The sequence below is a fragment of the Oncorhynchus nerka genome, linkage group LG24 (assembly GCF_034236695.1).
Source record: "Oncorhynchus nerka isolate Pitt River linkage group LG24, Oner_Uvic_2.0, whole genome shotgun sequence".
NCBI classification, from domain to species: Eukaryota; Metazoa; Chordata; class Actinopteri; order Salmoniformes; family Salmonidae; genus Oncorhynchus; species Oncorhynchus nerka.
This window is the reverse complement of record NC_088419.1, coordinates 71,564,407-71,584,847: the sequence shown is the minus strand read 5'-3', so window position 1 is coordinate 71,584,847 and position 20,441 is coordinate 71,564,407. Positions and strand designations below refer to the sequence as shown.

Genomic DNA, 20,441 nt, shown 5'->3' with positions numbered 1-20,441 from the left:
AAATAACTTCCCCAACTCTGGTATATTTTATTATTCTGAATTTTGAGGCAATAGTCTCTTTCTAATCCTGCTACTGCAGTAATGTTTTATTGGGTATTTGGATTTAGGTCTTCAAAAGATATTGAATTTAACATAGGCCTACAATAATTACATTGTTAGTAATTTGTCAATTAGTTGGTGATTATGCTAATGCTAGTGCCTGTTGCTAATGAAGACAGCAATTTTGAACCATTGTATATGTTATGTTGCCAGACACTCCTTTGTATAACAAACCACTGTTAAACCTTATAGTAAATCATGTTTGTAAGCTAAATAGGAGACAACTACAGTATCTGAAACCGTTTATCCATCTAATCTGGATCCCAATATCTATCTCTTTTTTATCTCCGAATACATGTCTGTTTGCTCACCACAGGTTGTTTGTGTGTTTTGCTTATTGTTGCTCTCTGATTAACTGTAGACTTGAAATGCAGGCTGATTTTAGTAGATAACCAAATGTAACTGTGATTCAAAGACCCCCAAGATACTTAAAAGTCCAACCTCTCAAAGTTTTCATGTCTTGGCAATTTTTTTTCTCCATAATGATTCCTCTTTTTACAACTATAGAGCACCTGTACTCTCTCTAAGGATCCAGGATGCTAAGTCTGACCCTGCATATCCCAGTACTATTGTAGAGCAATGGAGGTTGCTGAGGGTAGGACGGTTCATAATAATGGCTGGAAATCAAAACAAAACAAAAAATGTGCATGCGCCGAATACAACATGTGTAGAGCTTACCATGAAATACTTACTTACAAGCCCTTAACCAACAATGGAGTTCAAGAAATGATTTACTAAATAATCTAAAGTAACAATTAAAAAGTAACACAATAAAATTACATAACAATAATGAGAGGGGGGGGTACAGGTTAGTCGAGGTAGTTTGTACATGCAAGTTGAGGTAAAGTGACTATGCATAGATAATAAACAGCGAGTATCAGCAGTGTCAATGTAAATAGTCCGGGTGGCTATTTGATTGTTAAGTAGTCTTATAGCTTGGGAGTAGAAGCTGTTCCGGAGCCTTTTGGACCAAGACTTGGCACTCCGGTACCGCTTGCTGTGCGGTAGCAGACTTGGGTGACTGGTGTCTTTGACAATTTTTTTGGTCCTTCCTCTGACACCTCCCAGTATATAGGTCCTAGATGGCAGGAAGATTGGCCCCAGTGATGTATTGTGCCATTCGCACCACCCCCTGTAGCGCCGTACGGTCGGATGCCGAGCAGTTGCCATACCAGGCGGTGATGCAACCGGTCAGGATGCTCTCGATGGTGCGGCTATAGAACTTTTGGAGGATCTGGGGACCCACGACAAATCTTTTCAGTCTCCTGGGGGGGAATAGGATTTGTCTTGCCTTCTTCCCGACTGTCTTGGTGTGTTTGGACCATGATAGTTTGTTGGTGATTTTATTTATTTCACCTTTATTTAATCAGGTAGGCTAGTTGTGAACAAGTTCTCATTTATAACTGCGACCCGGCCAAGATAAAGCAAACCAGTGCGACACAAACACAACACAGAGTTACACATGGAATAAACAAACATATAGTCAATAACACAATAGAAAAAAGTATAAACAGTGTGTGCAAATAAGGTAAGATATGGGATGTAAGGCAATAAATAGGCCATAGTGGCTAAATAATGACAATTTAGCAATTAAACACTCGATTGATAGATGTGGAAGTAGAGATACTCGGGTGCAAAGGAGCAAAATAAATAACAGCATGGGGATGAGGTAATTGGATGGTTCTATTTACAAATGGGCTATGTACAGGTGCAGCGATCTGTGAGCTGCTCTGACATCTGGTGCTTAAAGTTAGTGAGGTAGATATGAGTCTCCAACTTCAGTGATTTTGCAATTCGTTCCAGTCATTAGCAGCATAGAACTGGAAGGAAAGGCGACCAAAGAAGGAATTGGCTTTGGGGGTGACCAGTGAAATATACTTGCTGGAGTGTGTGCTACGGGTGGGTGCTGCTATACCTAGCAAAGACTTATAGATGACCTGGAGCCAGTGGGTTTGGTGACGAATATGAAGCGAGGGCCAGCCAACGAGAGCATACAGGTCGCAGTGGTGGGTAGTATATGGGGCTTTGGTGACAAAACGGATGGCACTGTGATAGACTGCATCCAATTTGCTGTGTAGAGTGTTGAAGGCTATTTTGTAAACAACATCGTCGAAGTCAAGGATCGGTAGGATAGTCAGTTTTATGAGGGTATGTTTGGCAGCATATAAGTGAAGGATGCTTTGTTGCGAAATAGGAAGCCGATTTTAGATTTAATTTTGGATTGGAGATGCTTAATGTGAGTCTGGAAGGAGAGTTTACAGTCTAACCAGACACCTAGGTATTTCTTAAATAAACCATGGGAGTTATGTAAAATGCACTATGAATTCATATCTTGAAATTGACACATTTTCACAAAATGTTGGAATGGAGTCAATGGAATGGTATCTAACACGTGTTGGATACCATTCCCCTCCTGTACTCCCTGTTTACCGACGACTGCGTGGCCAAGCACGACTCCAACACCATCATTAAGTTTGCTGATGACACAACAGTGGTAGGCCTGATCACCAACAACGATGAGAGAGCCTATAGGGAGGAGGTCGGAGACCTGGCAGTGTGGTGCCAGGACAACAACCTCTCCCTCAATGTGAGCAAAACAAAGGAGATTATCGTGGACTACAGGAATATTGACAGGGCTGTAGTGGAGCGTGTCAAGAGTTTCAAGTTCCTTGGTGTCCACCATTGCCTTTTTTGCCTTTACCTCCATTATCTCACCTCACTTGCTCACATTGTATATACTTATTTTTCTACTGTATTATTGACTGTATGTTTTTTTTACTCCATGTGTAACTCTGTGTCGTTGTATGTGTCGAACTGCTTTGCTTTATCTTGGCCAGGTCGCAATTATAAATGAGAACTTGTTCTCAACTTGCCTACCTGGTTAAATAAAGGTTAAATAAAAAAAGAGCAACTCCTTGCTTAAAGTCACTGTAAACTGGGGGAATTGTAACAGGAGATATATATTGTATATTGTATTGGATTTAGCGATTGTACCGGTAATATAATACAACTGTTTTTTAATGAGAATAAAAGTTATTAAAACCCTGAGATGAAAACATTCAGCACTGGTTTCAAAGACTCAGATAAGACCTTTTGCTGGACTGAAGTGCACTTTCAATCAGGACTTTAAAGTTACAGTCCCAGTCACAAAAAAAAGTAAACATTACTTTTCCCATCATACACCACGATGTGAGCGAACAAGTCATCAATGCGCCTGCTCAGAGCAGAGTTGGTGTGGCTGAAATATGGCTACAGTACTACTTCAAGCGTTGGAGCGCGCTGAGATAGCGAAGCTACCAAAAGCTGTTCAAAATAAACTAGAAAAGTTATTTTCTGATCTGCAATATGAAATAGATTCCCTCAAGTCACACCAGGAGCAATTTAGAGTCGATAGCGGTAAGTTATATCCGAATAAGTCATTGTAATGATGTGTACAATTCCAGCTCGCTAGCTAAAATTATCTAGGCTACGTAGCTAGCTAAAGACAGAATCACAGATACATCTGTCTGGTTGTTTTTTCACCGGATGTATACATTTGAAATATCCGCGTGGCGTTTCCACTCACTACCAAATATGGTAGTGAGAGGAAGCCCTGTTGCCTGCAGTGGGAGAAGATGGAACGAGATGGATTTTGGCCGACATTGTGCTAATTTGCTCATTGATTAAACATTTGATCTCCATACAATGTTCTGTTCCTAAAACTATAATATGTTACGAACACAGTGGACTAAGTTTTTTTGTAGACTTTTCTCTTTGCCAAAGTGTTCTTTTTAAATTGTGTTGTTTAGTAAGAGTAGTTTTTGCGCACTTGCACTATAGAGTAGGCGTTCCCTAACGGAAATATGCGCATGCGTGTTAGTAAGCGCCAATAGGATCTTGCTTGCTCTTGCTTGGCTCCGCCCACCTCCAGGCTTGTTCTATACCCACCATGACACATTTGTTCCCATTTGAAACGACGGGCAGTGGTCTATCTTGGTTTAGTTATAAAATAAAATGTTATCACAGATCGAACAATGAGTTTTAGTTAAACAAATATTTTACATTGTACGTTCGTTATCGCAGAACGTGGATGGCCTTTCCCAACTGTTTATCTCACAAGGCATAGTGATATGATGGATTAAAAAATCGTTGGCTAGCTAGGGTAGCTTGTCAACATTGTTAATCAGCCATGTCTAAATTGTTTAGCTTACTGGCTGATGTTGGCAACGTGGTGGATGACTAGTTCGTTTGTTAAGAACTTCTCTATACTCCCAGATAACTCCTATTAAACTACTTTGATTTATCATTTACACCTTCGAGACAATAGCAGCAACGTTAACATGTGTTGTCACTCTTGTAGAACAACAGTTCTTTGAGAAAGTGCAACGTCTTGAACAGAGTCAGGAACAGTTTGTGACCCAGACTGAACAGCACCACAAACTCCGAGAGGAGTTCACCAAGATCGGTAAGTGGAACTAGCTTCTTGATCCACTCAAAGGCTCTTTACTTACCACTGCAGTACATGTACAGTATGTAAACCCCGGTATGTGATTCTTTGCAATTTACTGACCATGACCCAAGTTTGACCTTGGGACAAGTACATCCCATCATTGGGGATGACGATCCACCATTTTATGAAATTGCAATTTTTTCTATAGATGAAGAACTCAAGAGTGTACTAGAAAAGAATAAAGAGTATGAAATCAACCAAGAGAAGTTGACATCTGAACAGGTGAGAGCCTCATGGTCTTGTCACCTCTTTAACGCTTTGTGTAGGGCTAGGTAATATGTAACATTTATTCAAATTTGTTTTGCCCGATATTCCAAATACCTCTATCACATGAATCAACTTCTACTTTTTGTTTTTTATAAGTGTTTATCTCCACATGTTCTTATGTATTTTTGGTCAAGTCTCCTAAGCTCCTTCTGTGCTGTGTGCACCTTCCATTTACACCAGAGATCTGAATGTAATGACGAGATGCGCCCTAACAATGGGAGTCGTTGTTAAGGCGCCAAGCTTATATCCATAGAATAACATTGGGCTTATTTTGGTGAGAGTGAAACCTCTGTTAGTCTCTTTCTCACTGTTTGCACACACCCTGACCAAGACCCTGCCACTCACAACAACAAAGCTAAGAGAGAACTTCTTCCTCTCTGACAAGCATTTTCAACTTGCTATTTGCGGTTTGGTACAACAGAATTAGTCATATTGACACCGAAACACATTGAGACATTATTTTACTGTAATAGAGAATTTAAGCTTTCTAATGATACCCTTTGGAAATTAATGTTATTTTTCTGTCACGCATGGCATTGCGGCATTTCAACCAAAGACGACTAGCTGTCTAGTCTGTTTTTCTAAATGTGAAATAAGCATAAAACATAATTGTATAAGGAATTGGCAACTCGTTCTCATTCTGAGAAATAAGGTAGGCCACTTGATTTCAATATCTAAACCAAGTGGACAGGCTAACATGCTGTTCAAACAGTTAGAGATGGACAGAAGGGTGTATTCATAACAATGAAACTTTTCTTCCTTGTTAGCTAGCTAGTGGATCCATGCAATTGGATCCACTATAAAGATTAGCTGGCTACTCACTTGCACGTGGTCTTGTGCTTAAGGGATTGTTTGAGACCTGTGTTAGTTTTCTATGTTTGCTGCAAGAAGTTAGTCATTATTACTGAATGTGCATTACTCATGGTTCTGGTTACATTTGCAACAAAGGGTATTTTCATAGACAGACTTGAAAGCCAGAAGAGTGATTATTGCAAAGAAAAGGCAGGCTGGACTATTTTCATAAAATAATTACATTATTACTTGGTCTTGTGGTTGTGGAAGGCATATATGGGGCGGCAGGTAGCCTAGTGGTTAGAGCGTTAGACCTGTAACCGAAAGGTTGCAAGATTGAATCCCAGAGCTGACAAGCTAAAAATCTGTTGTTCTACCCCTGAACAAGGCAGTTAACCCACTTGTTCCTAGGCTGTCATTGAAAACAAGAATTTGTTCTTAAAACTGACTTGCCTAGTTAAATAAAAGTAAAAAATATATAGATTTTTAAAAATGTATAATTTCAAAAGCCCTGAATTCATTAGATTTATTGCTGACTGTTTTGAAATGCTGTGTTTGACCTTTTAATTTTACAACAAAGCTTATTTAGAGAACATTAAAACCATTGATAATTTTTTAGGCCATATCACCCAGCCTTAGGTTCGTGTTGACACCTTTTTTGGGCTTGACATTGACTTTAACATCTTTATTCTAGGCCCAGCTCTGTAAAGCCAAAAATGAACTGGAGGCAGAGAAGCGGGAGCTTGTGCGTACATTGGAGAGGAGATCCCAGGAAGTGGCCTATCTGAGTGGTATGGATGAATCTATGTGGAGAGATGCAAACACACAGACACACACTTGATCTAATGTCTATTGGATTTATTTTTTTAATCAGAGGACCTGCAGCGCCTCAATGACAAAGTGGCGGAAGTCAATGCCTCAAAGATGGGGCTGCAGCTCAAGTTGGATGAGCTTGAATCCTCAGAGGTCAACATCAAGGTGAGCCTATTTGAACGCTCTGTAGCTCGTGGCCACTTGAATAGGACCCACCTCTCAAGGAAGGTGTTGAAATGATCTAATACATGTATATATCATGTGTAATCCATGCTGTTGTTCCGGTTCCCTCAGTACCGTGAGAAGCGTATGGAGCAGGAAAAGGAGCTGTTGCGAGGCCAGACTGTCTGGCTGAACACAGAGCTCAAGGCTAAAAGTGAGGAGCTGCTGGCTCTTTCACGCCAGAAGGGCAACCAGATCCTGGAGCTGAAGTGCAGCTTGGAGAACAAAGAGGATGAGGTAAGAACATGACAGTTTAAAATATATATATATATATATCTTTATAGCTGTACATTCTGGTTATCATATTCATCTATTGAGTATGGAGTCATTCACATATCAAAAACAAACTATTACCTGACTGGCTTCTCCCCCAGTACTCTGTCAACATTAAAGTTGTCTTTTTTTTTGTAGTTGAACAGAGTCCAGGACCAAGTGACCAGTTTGAAGACTTCAAATGAAGGCCTTCAGAAGCAGGCTGAAGACATAATCAACAAACTGAAAGAGGATAAGGAGCAGCAGGCTAGCATGGAGGAGAAGTTTAGAAATGAGCTGAATGCCAACATAAAGCTCTCCAACTTGTACAAGGTATGTAGAGCAAGTCTTGGATTTGTTTTGGATTCCAGTGGATAGTCCATAGCTCCCTAATAATGGTGGTCATCATTGCTACCTTGATGTTTTTTTTGTAAGTACGCTTTTGGAGAACATTTTAGTTAACAGGTGCATGCAACATTTTTGTGCTGGATGATGTGGAGCATTGAATACATTGTTTCTTTCCCAACACTGGCCAACAACCCTTTATCTTGATTTCCCAGGGAGCTGCTGCAGACTCTGAGTCCAAGAGTAAGGAATTGAGTGGGGCTGTAGAGGAGCTGCACAAGCTGCTGAAAGATGCTGGAGAGGGTGAGAGTGAGAGAGAAACCACACAGACACCATCTCGATGCAAACCTTCAGACATGGGCACTTGGTTTGCTTGTCACAAGTAGACTACCATTATCCTCTCCTTTCCTCTCTACAGCGAACAAGGCCCTAGAGGTGAGGTTGCAGGAGATGGATGACTGTCGGGACAATGAGGCTGCTGCGCTGAAGGAGAGGATCGTCAATTTGGAAAAAGAACTGGAGAATGCCAACGAACTGCTGTCCGACACCAAGCTCAGAGGTCAGGTCTTAGACACAATCTTGCCTGATTCTATTGAACAATTGACTGGACTGTGAAATTGCTTCATTTTGGACGATGTCTCTCAGAATTAACCTCTTTACCAGTAAGTTTGATGTTATTTGAATGAGCATTCGATGGCTAATATAAACTGTCCACTGACTGATCTGTGTTAGGTTGATGTGGCTTCTTTGGTCACGCTCTGAAGACCTCAGTTTTAGATGGAGGATGAACTTTGACCCTGTGCATGGTTGTGTGTGTCCAGGCTCTGCCGGTGCAGCCTCAGTGCTGTCAGAGGAAACGATTACCACCATGTCCCCGACCGCAGTCGCCGTTGCCAAGATAGTCAAACCTGGCATGAAGCTGACTGAGGTAACGCCACAGTTGCACTGCTTTGGTGACAGAGGACTCTTCTATGTCACACATTTTCACGTCACATATTTACTTAACATTTACAGAATTCATCTGCAGAGATTTACTTTGCAAAGTAAACGGTTATATTAAAACACATTACGCTCATAGTACTGATGTTTGAGGGTGGGACTGTATAACTGTTTGAGCGACCTCTTCTCTCCAGTTGTACACAGCGTATGTGGAGACCCAGGAGGCACTGCAGCTGGAGCGTGTGGAGAACAAGCGGGTGAATAAGTACTTGGATGACATAGTGCAGGAGGTGGAGGCTAAGGGTCCCATCCTCAAACGCCAGAGGGATGAGCATGAGCGTATGCAGAAATCTGTGGCCAGCCTTTCATCCAAGCTGGAACAGGCAGTTAAGGTGTGTGGGTTTTAGTTTGTGCATTTTATTATTGCCATACAGAGGACCAAGAGACTTTTGTTAGTCAAACATCTGAGGATATATAAGGATAATTAGAAACCAATCCAGTGAACTCATGATAAATGCAATGGCTTGGGATGGTTTTGAACTGCACTAAACTGTATCATCCAGAATGTCTAGGGTAAGTGAAAATAATGTATTTGAGATGGTATTGATGAACTGCACTGCAATGCAATGTATTTTAGTTTTTTGTCACCTGCACTAGTACAGTGAAATGCCTTTTCTTGCTTGCTCTTTCAAAATCAATAAACAAAAGTAAAGTAGTATGAAAAATAAGAACATGAGAAAGTAATTAAAATACAGTGCCTGTCAAAAGTTTGGACACCTACTCATTCAAGGGTTTATCTTTATTTTTAGTATTTTCTACATTATAGAATAATAGTGAAGAAATAAGCTATGAAATAGCACATGGAATCATGTAGTAACCAAAAAAGTGTTAAATAAATCTAAATATTTTTTTGATTCTTCAAAGTAGCCACTCTTTTTGCCTTGATGACAGCTTTGCACACTTGGCATTCTCTCAACCAGCTTCACCTGGAATGCTTTTCCAACCGTGTTGAAGGACTTCACACATGCTGAGCACTTGATGGCTGCTTTTCCTTCACTCTGCGGTCCAACTCATCCCAAACAATCTTGATTGGGTTGAGGTCAGGTGATTGTGGAGGGCAGGTCATCTGATGCAGCACTCCATCACTCTGCTTCTTGGTCAAATAGCCCTTACACAGCCTGTAGGTGTGTTTTGGGTCATTGTCCTCTTAAAACACGAATACCAACCAAGGCTAAGTGCAAACCAGATGGTATGACATGTCGCTGCAGAATGCTGTGGTAGCCAGGCTGGTTGTGTGCCTTGAATTCTAAATTAATCACTGACAGTGTCACCAGCAAAGCACCATCACGCTTCCTCCATGCTTAACGGTGGGAACCATACATGTGGAGATCATCCGTTCACTTACTCTGCGTCTCACGACGACATGGCGATTGGAACCAAAAATCTCAAATTTGGAATCAGCAGACCAAAAGACAGATTTGCACCAGTCCATTGCTCGTGTTTCTTGACCCAAGCAATTCTCTTCTTCTTATTGGTGTCCTTAAGTAGTTCGAACCCTGGTTCGACTCCAGGCTATATCACTACTGGCCATGATTGGGAGTCCCATAGGGCGGCGCACAATTGGCCCAGCGTCATCTGGGTTTGGCCAGTGTAGGCCGTCATTGTGAATAAGAATTTGTTCTTAACTGACTTGCCTAGTTAAATTTTAAAAAGTTGTCGTTTCTTTGCAGCATTTAGACCATGAATGCCTGATTCACACAGTCTCTTCTGAACAGTTGATGTTACTTGAACTCTGTGAAGCATTTATTTAGGCTGCAATATTGAGGCTGGTAACTCTAAATAACTTCTGCTGAAGAGGATAACTCTGGGTCTTCCTTTCCTCTGGTCGACCTCATGAGATCCAATTTCATCATAGCGCTTGATGGTTTTTGGGACTGCACTTGAAACGTTCAAAGTTCTTCATTTTCCGTATTGACTTAATGTCTTAAAGTACTGATGGGCTGTCATTTTTCTTTGCTTACTACCTCATGAAGCTGGTTGAGAGGTTGCCAAAAGTGTGCAAAGCTGTCAACAAGGCAAAGGGTGGCTACTTTGTTGAAATATATAAAGTAATATACACTTTTTTTGGTTACTACATAATTCTATATGTTATTTCATAGTTTTGATGTATTCACTATTATTCTGCAATGTAGAAAATATTCAACATTTTAAGAAAAATCCTTGAATAAGTAGGTGTGTCCAACCTTTTGACTGTTACTGTATATAAAGTAGAGGTCGACCGATTAATCGGAATGACCGATTTAATTAGAGCCGATTTCAAGTTTTCATAACAATCGGAAATCCGTTTTTTTAAAAACACTTTATTTAATATTTATTTAACTAGGCAAGTCAGTTAATTAAGAACACATTTTTATTTTCGATGACGGCCTAGGAATGGTGGGTTAACTGCCTCGTTCAGGGGCAGAACGACAGATTTTCACCTTGTCAGCTCGGGGGATCTATCTTGCAACCTTACAGTTAACTAGTCCAGCGCAATAACGACCTGCCTCTCTCTCGTTGTACTCCACAAGGAGACTGCCTGTTACGCGAATGCAGTAAGCCGAGGTAAGTTGCTAGCTAATTAAACGTTTCATATAAAAAACAATCTATCATAATCACTAGTTTACCTACACATGGTTGTTGATATTACTCGATATTATCAAGCATGTCCTGCGTTGCATATAATCTGACTGAGCATACAAGTATCTGACTGAGCGGTGGTAGGCAGAAGCAGGCGTGTAAACATTTATTCAAACAGCACTTTCGGGCGTTTTGCCAGCAGCTCTTCGTTGTGCGTCAAGCATTGCGCTGTTTATGACTTCAAGCCCATCAATACCCGAGATGAGGCTCGTGTAACCAAAGTAAAATGGCTAGCTAGTTAGCGTACGCTAATAGTGTTTCAAACATCACTCGCCTTGGGGTGGTTGTTCCCCTTGCTCTGCATGGGTTACGCTGCTTCGATGGTGGCTGTTGTCGTTGTGTTCCTGGTTCGAGCCCAGGGAGGCGCGAGGAGAGGGACGGAAGCTATACTGTTACACTGGCAATACTAAAGTGCCTATAAGAACATCCAATAGTCAAAGGTATATGAAATACAAATGGTATAGAGAGAAATAGTCCTATAATAACTACAACCTAAAACTTCTTACCTGGGAATATTGAAGACTCATGTTAAAAGGAACCACCAGCTTTCATATGTTCTCATGTTCTGAGCAAGGAACTGAAACGTTAGCTTTCTTACATGGCACATATTGCACTTTTACTTTCTTCTCCAACACTGTTTTTGCATTATTTAAACCAAATTGAACACTTTTCATTATTTATTTGAGGCTAATATTATTCTGACATTTCACATTCTTAAAATAAAGTGGTGATCTTAACTGACCTAAAACAGGGTATTTTTACTGGGATTAAATGTCAGGAATTGTGAAACTGAGTTTAAATGTATTTGGCTAAGGTGTATGTAAACCTCCGACTTCAACTGTATGTATAGGTGTAAGGTATCGGGATATATGATAAACGGAGTAGCAGCAGCGTATATGATTGTGTGTGCATGAGCAAATCAAGTGGGTGTAGAATATACATATAAATGGAATGGTCAATGCAGATAGTGTATGTGGACATTTTGTTAGCTATTTAGTAGTCTTATGGCTTGGGGATGGAAGCTCTTCAGGAGCCTGTTGGTGTCAAACTTAATGCTCCGGTACCGCTTGCCTTGGTTGGTATTCGTGAACTGCACTGCACTTGCCTATGATGTGCACTTATAGTGTGGCAGAACCCATTCAGTGGAATTATAACTAGTTACTGTGTTTCAGGAGGTTCACCGTCTGCAGAAGGTGACTGACGAGGCCAACAAGCGCTCTTCTGTCCTGGAGAGAGACAACCAGAGGTCTGATGTGCAGCTTGCAGACATGGGGCAGCAGGTATGGCCCAAACAGAACATCCTGTCTTAACCTTGCAAACCTCACTATTGTCGTAGAATTAGGTGTGGAAAATCAATAACAATGTCGATCAAAAAGTGATGGTTTCAAGAATACAGGTTTGGGACATACCTTTTCACCCCCTCCCCCACCAGATCCGTGTCCTACTCATTGAGCTGGAGGAGGCGCGTGGTAACCATGTAGCCCACGACGAGGAGGTGAGCTCTGCTGACATCAGCAGCACGTCAGAGGTCATCACGCAGCACCTGGTGACGTTTCGTGGGGTGGAGGAGCTCCAGCAGCAGAACCAGCGCCTCCTGGTGGCCCTCCGAGAGCTCAGCGAGGCACAGGAGAGGGAGGAGGAAGAGACCACTGGCACCAAGTGTGATATACTTAATTGTCCATATTTTTTGCAGATCATTTATGTTTTGCTTTCAACCCAAGCCCCCAAGATAAGTGTCCGACTGTCCTTTTCTCCATCCAGAAACAACCAACTAGACTAGATACATTTGTGGATCTGACATTGTTGGATTGGCATAAGCAATATGATAGTAGCTCCTGCTCCACCTTCCCCTTAGGTTCCCCTGTGTCAGTAAAATGTTTCTGTGGATAAGTGAAGGTCATTCCAACCCCCCCCCACACACAGGTGCAGTGAGCTGGAGCGCAGTCTGGAGAAGGCCCAGGCAGAGCTGGAGGCTCTGCGAGAGCAGCGGAGCCACCAGATGCAGCTGGCTGAGTCCATCGTTAGGCAGAGAGATATGTACAGAGTGCTGCTGGCCCAGGCCACCGGAGTCAGCTTCCCTCAGCAAGGTCGGGTTCAGATTAATTCGCAAACATTTCATTCTTCGGAGCCTGATGAGGCTAGTGTAGCAGAAATGTATATGTGGGTGCATGAATAAAGTACTGGAGAAGCATATACCGTGTGCCGGCTTTTGGTTCTTCAATAACTAATTTTTGTCCCAGCCCCAGTGGATAACTTTGGGATGTGTATATATTAATTACATATTGACCTCTTGTCTCAGGTGCAGCAGCTGCTGAGGAGTTCTCTAGCACCCCCGCCGCTCCCCTGCCGCCACCCCCACCACACCCACTGGAATCATTACTATGGCAACCGAGTCAACCGAGGTGGTAGAGGCCAAGGCAGCCCTCCGACAGGTGAACTCTCACAATCTTCTGCGCTGTTTTACACGTTTTCTTAGTCAGTCACTAGAGGGCAGTATACACCTATAAACTACAGGAATTCTGTGGCAGTCTACCATTTAACATTGAGAATGGAAGTCTGCATATCAGTGTACATGTATATGCAGCATTGCTTGATACATCAAACATATGTCCTTTTTGTTCCACCAAACCTCCATGTTATGGTAGATCACAAACAATATCCTTCAATTGGTTTTATACAAAATGGTTACATTACTCTTATCCAAAGGAACATCTTGTTTGGTATGTTTTTTAGTTGCAGGAAGTGTTCTCTTCCTATAAGAGGGAGAGGTCTGAGAGTGACAAGGCCCTGATGGAGCAGAGTGAGAAGCTACAGAAGCAGGTGTCTGACCAGAGATTCCAGAATGCCAAGATATCCACCCAACTGGAGTTTACCTCCAAGAGGTAAGAGAATTGCACATCACTTTCAGGTCACTATTCAACTCAATGGCACATGATTAGGGTTGTAAAATTCTGTGAACTTTGCCCAAATTCCCTGGTTTTTCAAAAATCCTTGGAATTTGTGGGTAAGTTACACTTACCAAAGTGTTTTGGACATTTTGTCTTTCTCAATGTGGGAACAAGAAGTTATTTCAGAGTTCTTTTGCAAAGTTCGCTTGATAACTTACTGATCCTCCCTGGTGACCGCCCCCCCCCCCCCCCCCCTCCCCAGGTATGAGATGCTTCAGGATAATGTTAAGGGCTACAGGAAGGAGATTGCCTCTCTGATGGAGAAGGGACAGATAATGGCTGCTGCAGCCCAGAAGTGTGAGCAGACTGTTCACACCATGACCCAGGACCTGAGGGTTGTCCAGGAGAAACTAAACATGGCAGAGGTGTGTGTACCTCATGTTTGTGTGTTCCAAGTATTTTGTTAATTGTATTAGAAAAAAAGACAATACTTGGTCTCACACTCGTAATGTGTGTGTTAGTGGTCTTTCTATACATGTATTACATCTAGTTTCTAAGCCACAGTTGAGCTGAGTGTTTTCCTCCTCCAGGGTCGTGCTGAGAGCCTCAGGAAGGAGAGAGAGATGCTGAAGCTAGTGGAGTCCAGACTGACCCAGGAGAAGGAGACCATGCAGACCCAACAACGAGGACAGAACATGCTGCTCACCAATCTCAAGACCATAGAGGTACCTACAGACACACACACCAATCTCAAAACAATTGATACATCGCACACTAACCACTCATAAATTGGTTGAGGCACTGTTCTCTCTGCATTCGTGTCATGTTTTAACTGTTCTCCCTGTGTGCTCATTCAGGCCACGTTGGAGCGCTCCGAGACAGACACCAGGCAGCGTCTGAACGCCCAGATAGAGAAGCAGGAGAGGGAGATCGGCCAGCTGCAGAAGAGACTGGAGCACGAGGTGGAGCAACGCCACCTGCTGAGCAGAAACCAAGATGTAAGTCCAACCAACAATCATCCCATGTCCAACTACAAACCCCCCCCCCCCTTCTACCTGGATTCTATCCCTCTTTCTCCTTTAATATAACACTTATACTTTTTTCCCCAAGACTTGCTTCAAAAAGGCAGAATTCAAGCATTTTGTCACATACCATAAACAAAATCAACCCTTCCTCGCCTTTCCCCATCCAGTTGCAGCTGATGGATGCCAAGAGGCAGCTGGAGGCCCAGACGGCCCTGCTCCAGAAGACCAGGGATCAGCTGAGTGCTGCCCAGCTGGAGGTGAGCTCTCTCAGGCTGCAGCAGGGCAGTGGAGAGGGTGGTCGTCTGTCCCTGAGCTCCCCGCCCACTCCCATGGGCATCAGAGGTAAGAGTACATACACCGTACAGAATCACATCAGGTTGACTGCCTTCTGAGACATCATAGAATGTTTTGGAACCACCCATAGAAGTTCTCGTAGCCTGAATGTTGGAATGGCTCGAATGTGGATAGTACTCAGAGTTTTCTTCAATACAGCCACTTACACAATTACTATTTTAAGAGGGTTTAAATCCCAGTTTGCTATCCTGTCTTTAAATAGCCTCTGATATTTTTCAAATTTCCCAGCTAAATGTCAGACTTGCAGTCATGTCAGAAGCTAGCATATTCATCACTTATCAACAACAGTTGCACATTCCAATTAAACATCATGTTTTGAAGTTCACTTTCCTTGCTTTGTCTAACACTCATGAATCTATCAAATAAGTAGGGGGGGATGCACAATATATCGGTGAACATTTCGGAATCGGATGATATTAGCTAAAAATGCTAGATTTCAAGACGATCAGTGGTCCTTGGGTTAAAATACAGTCAATCAACAAAACAGCGGTCATATCACTATATCTCTGTTGCACAATGATGTCATTACTTGTTGTCTTCAAATCGGTTTCTTTCATTCAATACGTCCTGCGAATTGACCCTTCAGATTTGTTTGTGTTACAAACAAACCAGTTGTTTGCAATGAAACCAAACATGACTGGAAAAGTCACGTTCTGTGTGTGTATTTACCTCGAATGTGTCGTCTAATGGAATGATACGGAATTCACGACACAAGCGGTTCACAAAATGTTTTATATTAGGCTATAAAAATTGATTTTATCAAACGAAAGACCATTCATTGTGTAACAATGAGCATTGGGATTGCAAACAGAGGAAGATCGTCAAAGGTAAACTATTTATTTTATTGCAGTTTGTGAATTTTTACGCCTGTGCTGGTTGAAGTAGTTGTTTTTTATGGGGTTCTATCCTCAGATAATCGCATCGTATTCTTTCGCCGTAAATCCTTTTAAAAATCTGACAACGCAGTTGGATTAGCAAGATTCTAGGCTTTCGAAACATGTGAGACACTTGTATTTTTATGAATTTTTAATATGACTATTTATGTTGCCATCACCGTATGTTGTCGAATTTCATCCCGCTACCGGGTTCCGTGCGCAGAGAGGTTAAGTAGAAATTCTTATTTTCAATGATGGCCTAGGAACAGTGGGTTAACTGCCTTGTTCAGGGGCAGAACTACAGATTTTTACCTTGTCAGCTCTGGGTTTCTGATAGAGGAATTCTAAATTCCTGTATGTTTTATAGCCAAAACCAAATTCGCACTCATTTCTAATTCATTAATGAGTTGTAAGTTCATTAATTATGCATGAAGTAGATTGAGACCAGCCTTAAAAGCCAAAGGTAACAGCGTTTATTTCAAGAGAGTACTAAACGCATACACATATTTCCACAGGTTATAAACTGAAAATGACGTCAGCGTTTTCCAAACGTTCTATTTACAAGTAGAGGGGCCCTCTAGCTCTTGAGCCTTCGCGTTATCAGCACGAAGTCAAGGCCAGTCAGTATAAATCAACATTCTAGACAATCTGGAGATGGCCCGTTCCCACCACCTGGAGATTTGTACAACTGAATGAACTAAGGAACAGACCTTCATTGTTACTAAACTCCTGACTACGTTATATACAATTGGGAAAGGGAGCAAGAGAGAAAATGCACATGTACAGTACATTATAGCATTTGGACTAGTCAGTTCTGATTGGAATGTATACATAATTAGTCATTTCAACCATAATTTCCTCTATCAGTTTGCAACCTTTCTGTTACAAGTCCAACGCTCCTACCACTAGGCTACCTGCCACCCCCAGTGCAATTCTAAAGTATAATACATCCGCTGTGATTTCAACAGATTTTTGTTGATTTTATATAACATTCCAACCTCGTTTAGCATGATCTGTTCAATTATGTCATAATTCTACTATTTTTATTCATTTGCATCACTGTCAATGACATACTTTTATTTTGAAGGCTAACCGCAAACTCCCCTGTTGTGGCTAATCCCTATTGTGGCTAGCTTCACATAGAGGAGTCGGACCACCATTAATCAAATAAGAACTGTCTTATAAATTAGGGTTATTTTAAATGACACCTAGCTAGGATAGCTACTGAAACAGATTGTCGTTTTTGGGGAAGAACATTGTTTGCATCCATGAGCTAGCTAGCTTTTTTTTAATGACCAGCACTGTAGGTGCGCGAGACAACATCATAGCATACATATCGATGAATCGTTGTGACTTTTGAAATACGTAGTTATTACACAATCACTCGTAAAACATCAATGAATGCGTTATGTGACGTGCCGTCATATTCAGGTCCTGATTAGTAAACAAGGTCTTTTTTTGACATGCAAAGACCCAAACGGCATTCCATAGAAATCCTGGTTGAGAATGAAACGACTGAACAATTGAATAACGAAACAACAAGTGAAAGAAATAGGTTTTGATTATGTTTTACTGGTAATGGGGACATGCGTACATTGGTGTGTGTGTGTAACCTTTTATTTAACTAGGCAAGGCATTTTAAGAACAAATTCTTATTTACAATGACTGCCTACCCCGGCCAAACCGGGACGACGCTGGGCCAATTGTGCGCCGTCTTATAGGACTCCCAATCTGTCGGATGTGATACAGCCTCGATTCGAACCAGGGACTGTAGTGATGCCTCTTGCACTGAGATGCAGTGCCTTGGACCGCTGCCTGTGTGTGTGTAACCTATTTAACTGTAATAGAATGATTTTAAAAGGCAGCTAAAATTAAATATCGAGTATCGGGGTTTTTTGGCAAGGAAAATATCATATCGGCCAAAAATGTAATTTCGGTGCCTCACTACAAATAAGTTGTGGGTCAGAGTGCAGTTATTTAGTTTCCTAGCAGAAACGTTTGTTAGCATGTTTGCTTATTAAAGCTGTGGGATACCTAGTTTTCCATGTAGCTATAGGTCAGTGTCTACAGCTATGCTGTCATTAGTTTGTCTTATGACATTTTATAGGAAATGTAGTAAAACGGGCTAAATAAAACCTTGAAACAATGTGTTCTGGAGATGCACCATTAGCAGTGTTATTGATACTTTATTAAGGTTCTCGTTCTATGCTGCCCATGCTAGCTGTGCTCTGTCTGTGACACTTACCTCTCCTCACCTCATCTTCTCATCTTTCCCCCTCACTTCTTAACTCCCTACCCCTCAAGGTTTCCAGGTTTCAGAAGGGGACTCTGAGGATCTGCATGGCCGCCTGAAGCAGGCAGAGACACGGGCAGAGGAGCTGACAGAGCAGCTGAGGACCGCCACCTCCAGCATGGAGCTGTACAGAGCCATGGGCCAGAGCCTAGAGGAGTCCCTGGACAAGGAGATGCAGGTCAGGACTCCACCCTGGCCCCTAAGTCCTTAGTAGGATACTACCCTGGCCCCTAAGTCCTTAGTAGGATACTACCCTGGCCCCTAAGCCCTTAGTAGGATACTACCCTGGCCCCTAAGTAGGATACTCATGGATACCATTGTACTGTATGCTAGCATACCAGTAGACTTCCAGTTATTGCGCTAATGCTGGTTAGTATTGGCTCACGAAACTTTGACTTCTTCATAATGTATGCAGAGACGTAAAAAAAACATGACCTTCGAACTTTAGTCTTCAAACCATATCCCTCATACCCTTATTCAGACCCCTATCGTAAACGGTACAGTCCTAAATCCCTCTGGCACTCTCTCCCTCGTCTCTCTAGGTGACAGAGCAGGCTCGGTCTGCCATTGAGGAGCGTGTGAAGGAAGCCCAGGAGCAGCACCGTCAGTTGGAGAAAAAGCTCCTGGAGGCAGAGAAGGAGAAGCAGGGCCTGCAGGAGGAGAAGATGAAAGCCCTGGCCTCCGTGGAGCAGCAGGTATGATGCAGAGAGGACCATTGCTAAACATCTATTCCCTTACAGTGCTTTATTATGACTATTAAGGAAACATTTCCACACTGTATAGCTCAAATGGTAGCTGATGCGTTCTGTATTATTTAACCACCTCCAGTGCGCACGTAAGTGCTGGGTTCACACAATGCCGGGGTCCCCATTGTTCCACACATTTAATATTTAAATTCCTGTTTTCCTTATCCCTGTGTGTGTCAGGTGGCTGTGCTGAGGAGGAGTCTGAGCAGTGTGCAGGCGGACCACCAGGAGGCTCTACAGATGGCGGCGGTGGCAGCAGCCCAGGAACAGCAGGCCATGCTGGACAGCCAGGAGCAGGTGAGAGGGAGAAGTGGGCCGTGGCTAATTGGCCCTTATCTTGTTGCAGTGGTGTCCCAACTTTTCATATGGCATATCTGACAAAGCTATTTGCTACCTTGTTTTCCGCATGCTTGGTATAGAGCATTACCTAGCTTGATTGTCGCTAACCATGTAAACTGTGATACTGGTTCATACATCCATACATACATTATATTATTTTTTTTATTTCACCTTTATTTAACCAGGTAGGCTAGTTGAGAACAAGTTCTCATTTGCAACTGCGACCTGGCCAAGATAAAGCATAGCAGTGTGAACAGACAACACAGAGTTACACATGGAGTAAACAATTAACAAGTCAATAACACAGTAGGGGAAAAAAAGAAGAAAAAAAAGGGGAGTCTATATACATTGTGTGCAAAAGGCATGAGGAGGTAGGCGAATAATTACAATTTTGCAGATTAACACTGGAGTGATAAATGATCAGATGGTCATGTACAGGTAGAGATATTGGTGTGCAAAAGAGCAGAAAAGTAAATAAATAAAAACAGTATGGGGATGAGGTGGGTAAAAATGGGTGGGCTATTTACCGATAGACTATGTACAGCTGCAGCGATCGGTTAGCTGCTCAGATAGCAGATGTTTGAAGTTGGTGAGGGAGATGAAAGTCTCCAACTTCAGCGATTTTTGCAATTCGTTCCAGTCACAGGCAGCAGAGAACAGGAACGAAAGGCGGCCAAATGAGGTGTTGGCTTTAGGGATGATCAGTGAGATACACCTGCTGGAGCGTGTGCTACGGATGGGTGTTGCCATCGTGACCAGTGAACTGAGATAAGGCGGAGCTTTATCTAGCATGGACTTGTAGATGACCTGGAGCCAGTGGGTCTGGCGACGAATATGTAGCGAGGGCCAGCCGACTAGAGCATACAAGTCGCAGTGGTGGGTGGTATAAGGTGCTTTAGTGACAAAACGGATGGCACTGTGATAAACTGCATCCAGTTTGCTGAGTAGAGTGTTGGAAGCAATTTTGTAGATGACATCGCCGAAGTCGAGGATCGGTAGGATAGTCAGTTTTACTAGGGTAAGT

The 20,441-nt window shown here is 42.3% G+C and overlaps 1 protein-coding gene across 1 annotated transcript in view; it reads left to right on the top strand.

Annotated features, from left to right (window-relative positions):
- Window positions 1-3,322: 3,322 nt before the first annotated feature.
- LOC115108547 (nucleoprotein TPR-like) overlaps window positions 3,323-20,441 on the top strand; it is a 39,268-nt gene continuing 22,149 nt past the window's right edge. The window contains 24 exon segments of the mRNA XM_065009136.1: window positions 3,323-3,495; window positions 4,439-4,543; window positions 4,737-4,810; window positions 6,342-6,438; window positions 6,522-6,625; window positions 6,755-6,919; window positions 7,094-7,267; window positions 7,495-7,582; window positions 7,698-7,838; window positions 8,101-8,207; window positions 8,413-8,610; window positions 12,070-12,177; window positions 12,330-12,556; window positions 12,821-12,984; window positions 13,197-13,223; window positions 13,226-13,329; window positions 13,631-13,779; window positions 14,048-14,210; window positions 14,376-14,510; window positions 14,643-14,783; window positions 14,978-15,152; window positions 18,344-18,510; window positions 18,875-19,027; window positions 19,259-19,375. Coding sequence (XP_064865208.1) covers window positions 3,345-3,495; window positions 4,439-4,543; window positions 4,737-4,810; window positions 6,342-6,438; window positions 6,522-6,625; window positions 6,755-6,919; window positions 7,094-7,267; window positions 7,495-7,582; window positions 7,698-7,838; window positions 8,101-8,207; window positions 8,413-8,610; window positions 12,070-12,177; window positions 12,330-12,556; window positions 12,821-12,984; window positions 13,197-13,223; window positions 13,226-13,329; window positions 13,631-13,779; window positions 14,048-14,210; window positions 14,376-14,510; window positions 14,643-14,783; window positions 14,978-15,152; window positions 18,344-18,510; window positions 18,875-19,027; window positions 19,259-19,375 — 3,234 coding nt within the window. The 5' untranslated portion in view covers window positions 3,323-3,344.